Consider the following 7648-nt stretch of genomic DNA (forward strand, 5'->3'; position numbering starts at 1 on the left):
CTACACAGCATGTATGGTGTGGACCTGTCAGGAGGCTGTGGTCACTCAGGCCTGGGGCCAGGAGCTAAAGCCCTTCTGAACCCCAAAAGAGAGGAGGTGGAATCCGAGCCAGGCCGGAAAGCAAGGCTGTGAATTCAGTCTCAGCAAGTGAGCCCAAGCCTTCTCAAAGCTTCCCTCCCAGCCTTTCCCAGGCCTGGTGTGCCAAGGAGGAATGGCTCCTGGGGTTAAAGGGCCTTTGAAATGAGCTTCCAGTGGTGAGACATGAAGTGTCTGAGAACCACGGGTGTGCACTGATTTAGTCTGGACATTCACCATCATCATCACCACTGTTTCCCTCTCTGCCATCACCACTGTGATCACTGCCATCCACTGTACCACCGTCTCTGTTGCCACTGTCGTCTCCACCATCCACCGCCATTACCATTGCTATCAGCACCACTACCCACTCCACCACCAGCGTTACCATCACTGTCATCACCACCATCAACTCTACCCTCATCACCTCCACCACCTCCGTGACCGTCACCTCGCCGTCACCACTGCCTGCACCATCGATGCCACCACCCCCATCATCACCAGCCCCACCTCCACCGCCATGACCAGCAACAGCGCTACCACCACCCACTTCATCACATTTTCCTCTTGCCTTTGACCACCCAGAGATAAGACTACAAAGCCCAACCGCAAGCACCTCGCCTCTTTTAACCCTCTGCACCCCAAATATTCGTCTTCATGTCTATTTGCTTATATCAAAGAGATCAACTGAAGGCTGACCAGAGGGCATACCAAGCTGAGCATACATCGTGGTTTGTCCAGAACGGTTCCAAGTCACACCTATTTTCCCTGCTTTGTTATTCACTATGCCCTGGTTGCCTGACACAGTATATGGTTAACCTATAACATAAGACCACAAGGAGTAGCACCCCAGGGATGCTGACCTGGACCAGAGCCTGGTGGGGTAACTGGGAGGGTAAGATGCGCCCCCACCAGCCACTGGTAACTAATGGATGTCCCTGCCTCCCCTTCCTTTGCCTTCCCCACTCCTCCGCCTGCCCCCAGGAAACCCCTGAGAAAAGAGGAGAACGGCACTGGCGTTGCTGAGTACCCAATGACTTCCTCGCAGAGCAGCAAAGGGGTGGACGCGAACAGCGCCGTGGTGTGAGTCTGTAGGCCCTGGACTGCTGGCCAGAGGGACAGCTTGGTGACACTGGTGGACGCAGGAAAGCAGGTGGACACGAGCTGACACTGGGCTTGTCCGGGACTTCATCGCCTTGCAGGCTTCGAACCTCCCAAAGGGGAAAGCCTCCTTTGCCCAGCCTCACCCCTTGGTCAGCCCACAGCTCAGATTCTGCAGACACCAGGCTGAGCCAGGCCCACCGGCAGGCAGCCTCTGGGATAGCGCCGCCATCCGAGGCCCCGCATCTCTTCCTTGTCTTGTGTCTGATCCGCGGACTGTCCCCTGGCTGGTGCCAAAGCACACACCCTGAAAGGCCGGGAGCCTGTCTGCTGGGGCAAAGAGGTGCCCCCGCCCCTTTCGCCTAAAGGAAACCTCCCCCCCGACCAGGAAGCCCGCCTGCTTCTTCGCTGACCACGCCGTTCCCGACAGAAGCCATGGGCGCAGCCACGAGATGTCCCCGTTCAATGGTGCTCCCACCCATCTTCCCGCCGCCCCCGTCGCCGTCTCAGTCTTCAGGGCCTGCCTTCTCCCTCCCATTTCCATCACAGGCCCCTGGCTCCTGACTCCCTGCCACGGGGGGCTGTGCGCCCCATCTGCAGAATCCGGACTGAGCCGAGAAGCCCGTCACACCCCCAGGTAGGGTCTGACCGTCCAGGGCAAAACGACGCCCTGAACCCCAGGCCCGGGGAACTGGAAGGACGGGGGCCATTGCACCTGTCCTCAGACTCACTCCCACACCTGACCCTCAGAGGAACCGACGCTTCCCTGTGAGCCAGGCCCTGCCTTCCCCTGGCAGAGGCCACCCCCGTGCCAAACCCACCACCGGCGCTCCAGCCTGGGCCCCCCAGCCTGGCACTGGGCCCCTGACTCTCCCTGAGGCCTGGTACTCAGCCCCTCCCCTGAGAGCCCCCAGGCCTGCCATCATCCCGAGGGAGCTAGTGTGCTTCTGTGGCTGCCTTGAATGTCCCTTGTGTTCTGAAAGTGCTGAGCCCTCCAGAGTGGTTGGTGCACGAAGGGAAGGAAAGGAGATGGGAGGAGAGGGACCCTCCAGGCCTGGTGACCCCCATCTACTGGCCGAGTGGCCCCCACCTGCCAGCCTGTTTCGCCGGCGGCCAGTCACCCTATGGGCACATCACTGGGGCCCAGGAGACAGCAGCCTTGTGCTGTTGCACTCCCGGAGGGTTGGGAGAGCACTTCTGGCCCCTTGGTTCCCTCACCCTCCACACCCTTGCTGAGAGGAACCGCCACAGCCAGTGGCCCCACTCTCTGGCTGTGCAGGGCCTGAGCCGGGGGCCACAAGTGTCACTTGTTCTCTGGAGGGCGTTTGGGCCACAGGTGAGACTTTCACATCCAGGGGAGACTGACAGACTGAAACCCAATTGCTGTTTAATGTGAACCTTGAAACATCCATCGTCTGGGAGCCCTGGTGCCCACGGAGGTGTCTGTGTGCCGAGAGCAGGGGAGAAGGTGAATGCCGTGACCTTGGCCCAGGTCCTGTCGCCAGGTCAGTGGGTGCAGGCTGAGGACAGGCCCCGGGCAGAGCCTCCCAGAAAGGGTCTTCCCTTCTTTTCAGTGTTCCCCGTGTGAGGACTGGGTTTGGCTCTGGACTGGGTTTTGCTTTCCCTGTGCACCCCCTGTGCACCTTAGCACGGGGCCACCTGTGGCCTTCCTCCCTGCCCCCACCCAGTGGGTACTTGACGGTATTCTGGTTCATGCCCTCCACTTGCCAAGGATGCAGAGCTGAGTGACAAGCAGGCCAGAGGCTGTGGGCCCTCAGCAGGACAGACCCCCACCCCAGCGTACTTTCCTCACTGCCTGCAGCTCCTGCTGAGTCCCCTGCCTGTTCCCTGAGCAGACACCCAGGCAGGATCCCAGCCCGACGCACACACTTTCCTGGGTCCAGAAGTGATGGGAGAGCATCTCTGGCCAGAGGGAAGAATCCTGGCTAAGGGGTCGTTGAGTCCTGGGCAGTCAGTCTGGGGGGACATCGAGGGAGGCTGGGCACACCCCAGCTTTTGCAAAAGCCCATTGATCCCACCTTCCCCAACCTGGGCTTAAACCTGAGTGGCTCAGATTTTGCAATTAACTTAATCCTCCAGCCCCAGTCAGGCTCCCCATCAGGATCCCCAGAAAACCATCAGTCCTTCACTCTGGAGCCAGTAGCTGCTTCCCTGGGGACACACAGACCAGGCTCCGTGCAAAGCTAACATTTGCACATAACTTCCCCCAAATTGAGTTTGTCAAATCTCCTCTCACCCAGTCTTTTCTTCTTTACTAAGAAAAGACCCCAGTTTTTTAAAAGAGAATTCATTTGAGAACAAACCCAGAACCAGCCATTTGGAAGACAGCCCTCAGGAGTGCAGGGAGAGAGCCCCCATGGATTTTCAGCTTAAGCAACAGAAGATCCATAAAACCACCCAGCCTGGTATTTGAACTTAAATTTCAGGAACGTATCTTCAGCCCCTAAACACAGACCAATCCTCAGGCTAGTCTGAACTTTCGAGAACAGAAGGCACATTCCTTTTCTGCATTTCCTCAAATAGATATTTTTCGACCGTCTCCTGTCAAGCCCAGCTTTAGAATGGCATATAGGATCTTCCAGAGGTTTCAGGTGTTGCTTCGATGCTTCTAAAGCAAGTTTTGGAAGAAAGACTAATAGCTGTAAAAATAGACATATATATTATATACAGTTATATATATTTAAAGAGATATCTATCTATCTATCTATAATTACTGTACTCTCTGAATCTGTACAAAGTATGATTTCAACAGCCCAGGTAGCGTGCTATATCTAATGCATGAATGTAAATACCTGAGACCCGCCTTCCTCACGGTTGCTAAGAGTGCACGGGAAGATGGCTCCTGTTCCCAGTTCTGTCTCAATGGACCAATACACACATTGGTGCCCTCCTGTCCACCACCGAGCCTCTGATGTCAACTCTGTGCTGAGATGTTGTGCAGGAAGCAGGACAGGCAGTGTGGGGGGTGGGCTACATGCTACTTACGAGAAAGCAAGCACCATGCCTTTTTATTTTCAATAAAAATATACTTATAAAGATCGCTGTCCGTTGTCATTTGTGGTGGGGGCTTGGCCCCGGGCAGAGTGGGGAGGAGAGAGCAGACAGTGCACAGGTGTGGTCCTCCCCTGAGGTCCTGCTACAGACCCAGGTACCTTGGATACCTGGCTAGTCTTGGACCCTTGCCTGCCTGGTTTCTATGTGGTTTCATTGGAATTCCCCGAGGTCGGCATTTATGGGGAGTCCAAGGTATCACCTCATCCCCGATCTGGCACCTTGATCCTTGACTCAATCGAGAGGAGGCTGGTCAACCATCCTAGTTCGCCTGGGACTGGGAGGTTGTCCTAAAATGGCGAACCTTCGGTGCTGAAATTGGAAAAGTGCCAGGCAGATTGGACGAGCCAGTCACTCTCATTTGACAAGTTCTTGTGGGAATCACGGTGGCAAGAACCCACGGGCCATACTGAAGGGGAGATGGCTAGAGCTGTGGCCAGTGGTGGGGATCCTGCTATGCCCTTCTCTGGTCCAGAACTCGGCCCCCACGTTGGTCTGCAGCGCCTCCTCACCCAGCTGCTCAGAGCGCTGTGGTGGCTGGCCCTGCGCCCCCAAGCAGACGGGTCCCAGCCCTGCAGGAGCAGTCCTGTTTTCCTGGACTTTTGGAGGGAAGGGGTTCCTCTCTGATTGGCAGGGTGAGATAGAGAAAGCGCTGTCCTGCAGCCTCATTGGTTTTGTCTGAGGGCTGAGGCAATAGTTTGGAGACAGCCAATGTCACGCAGACACAGACGGTGGGGCTGGGGTTTGCACACAGACATGAGCGTCTTCAGCACACAGCCACCGGACATGATTGAGGGAACCCCAGCCCAGACTGTCTCCCTGCAGGTGGGGTGCTGCAGGGCCCCATCGCCTCTAACTGGGTCCCCATGGCTTCAAAGTCAGATCCGTGGAGGCAATTGGGAGGGCTCTGTGTGCCCAGAGTTGGGGTGTCAGAGTGCTCTCCAACCTGACAGCTCAGGGGGATGTCGGCTCAGCACAGGGTCTCAGTAGGAAATGGCCCATGTCTCAGGCATCTGGAATCAGGGCAGAGGGGGGAAATCCATGGAGGTCCCCACTGAGAACCAGGAGGTCGTCATCTCAGTGGTACCCCCTGGAATTCCACGAGCTGTCATTTGCTGAAACCCAACACAGGTCTTGGCATACACTGGGCCCACAGTGGACAGTGGCCACCACCGCTGTCATTGTCACTGGTGTCATTAATAAAAAAGCTGCCATCTGGGCCACAGCAAGAGCTCTTCTATCCACTGGCAGCCCACTCGGGTCCCCCCAGTAGAGATTCAGTGGAACACTTCAGGCCTCATCCCGGTGGCCCTGCACTCCAGCCTGATCGAACTCATGGGAACAAACCCCGAGGCCAACCAGGCAGGAGGCAGGCGACACCAGGCCTGTGTGCCAGGTGCTGCCGACAGTGCCCAGGCGGGGAGTGGGGAGTGGGGGTGGCAGCAGGAAGCAGGGCCAGCCTGGGAGAGGAGGCGGGGAGGGGCCGAGGACTGGGGCCAGGGAGCCGTCAGCACAGAGGGGCAGAGTCCCCTGTTATGTCCCACCTCCACTCGCATCTCTGGGGCTTTTTGCTGAGATTCCAGCTCCAGAGACCAACACCTCAAACAGCAGTGTACGCTCTGCCCACCTGCCAGCTTCATGCCCACCCACAAGCCTCCCAGCTCCTGCGTGGGGTCCTGCTGCTGCCACCCCTGTGTGAGACACAGTGGGGTCCACAGGTCCCCCGGGCGGCCCCCGGAGGTATGCTGGAACGACTACGCCTGACCGAGGCGGGATGGCCACTCTTCCCTCTCGGCAACACCGCACTGAGACACACCGAGTGTGGCCTCTCAGAAGATGGTTCGGTGAGCAGGGCCGAGCAGTGGCACTCAACTGCAAGTGGTGGCCTCTCTAGGGCCTCATCTTGGGGCACACACCCCCACCCCGCCTGACTAGTGACCAGCCCCGCCAGACACTCACTTTCCTCCTCCACTCTCCCCTGCCCCCGAATCCCCCCCAGGCACTAAATGCCTTCACGTTCCCCTATCCCTTCCCCCCAGTTTGTTCAGACGCTAAGACGTGTTTGACCCTTTGCAACTCCATGGACTGCAGCATGCCAGGCTTCCTTGTCCTTCCCAATTTCCGAGTTTGCTCAGACTCATGTCCGTGGAGTGGGTGATGCTGTCTAACCATCTCATCCTCTGCCTCCTCCTTCTCCTTTTGCCTTCAATCTTCCCTAGCATCACAGTCTTTTAAAATAAGTCAGCTCTTCACATCAGGTGGCCAAAATATTGGAGCTTCAGCTTCAGCATCAGTCCTTCCAATGAATATTCAGGGCTGATTTCTTTTAGGGTTGACTGGCTGGATCTCCTTGCTATCTAAGGGACTCTCAAGAGTCTTCTCCAGCACCACAATCCAAAAGCATCAGTTCTTCAGCGCTCAGCCTTCTTTATGGTCCAACTCTCACATCCATACATGACTACTGGAAAAACCAGAGCTTTGACTGTACAGACCTTTGTTAGTAAAGTGATGTCTTTGCTTTTAATATGCGGTCTAGGTTTGCGGGGAAGAATCTGCCTGCAATACTGAACACCAAAGTTCCATCCCTGGGCTGAGGAGATCCCTTGGAGAAGAAAATGGCTACCCACTCCAGTGTTCTTGCCTGGAGAATTCATGGACAGCGGAGCCTGGCGGGCTGCAGTCCATGGGGTTGTAAAGAGTCACAACTGAGTGACTAACATTTTCACTTTCACTGGGTTTGTCCCAGCTTCCCTTCCAAGGAGCAAGTGTCTTTTAATTTCATGGCTACAGTCACCATCACAGTGATTTTGGAGCCCAAGAAAAGAAAATCTGTCACTGCTTCCACTTTTCTCCCTTTTATTTGCTTGAAGTGATGGGACCAAATGCCATGATCTTAGTTTTTTGAATGTTGAGTTTTAAGCCAGTTTTTTCACTCTCCTCATTTACCCTCCATTGGAGAAGGAAATGGCAACCCACTCCAGTGTTCTTGCCTGGAGAATCCCAGGGATGGGGGAGCCTGGTGGGCTGCCGTCTATGGGGTCTCACAGAGTCGGACACGACTGATGTGACTTAGCAGCAGCGGCAGCAGCATTTACCCTCTGGAGAAGGCAATGGCAAGCCACTCCAGTACTGTTGCCTAGAAAATCCCATGGATGGAGGAGCCTGGTAGGCTGCAGTCCATGGGATCACTGAGTCGGACATGACTGAGCGACTTCACTTTCACACATTGGAGAAGGAAATGGCAGCCCTCCAGTGTTCTTGCCTGGAGAATCCCAGGGACGGGGGAGCCTGGTGGGCTGCCGTCTATGGGGTCACACAGAGTCGGACACGACTGAAGTGACTCAGCAGCAGCATTTACCCTCATCAGGGAGCTCTTTAGTTCATCTTCACTTTCTGCCAT

General features: G+C 56.1%; 1 protein-coding gene across 2 annotated transcripts in view; it reads left to right on the plus strand.

The window, feature by feature from the left end:
• PRIMA1 (proline rich membrane anchor 1) overlaps window positions 1-4227 on the plus strand; it is a 69172-nt gene extending 64945 nt beyond the window's left edge. For both annotated transcript variants that reach the window (XM_055418425.2, XM_055418424.2), the window contains exon 5: window positions 1060-4227. In XM_055418425.2, the coding sequence (XP_055274400.2) occupies window positions 1060-1162 (103 nt within the window). In that variant the 3' untranslated portion in view covers window positions 1163-4227. The remainder of the gene's footprint in view (window positions 1-1059) is intronic.
• The last annotated feature ends 3421 nt before the right edge of the window (window positions 4228-7648 follow it).

This window comes from Moschus berezovskii, chromosome 21, assembly GCF_049115385.1.
Source record: "Moschus berezovskii isolate FMDL1 chromosome 21, NW_MosBer_1.0, whole genome shotgun sequence".
Taxonomy (NCBI): domain Eukaryota; kingdom Metazoa; phylum Chordata; class Mammalia; order Artiodactyla; family Moschidae; genus Moschus; species Moschus berezovskii.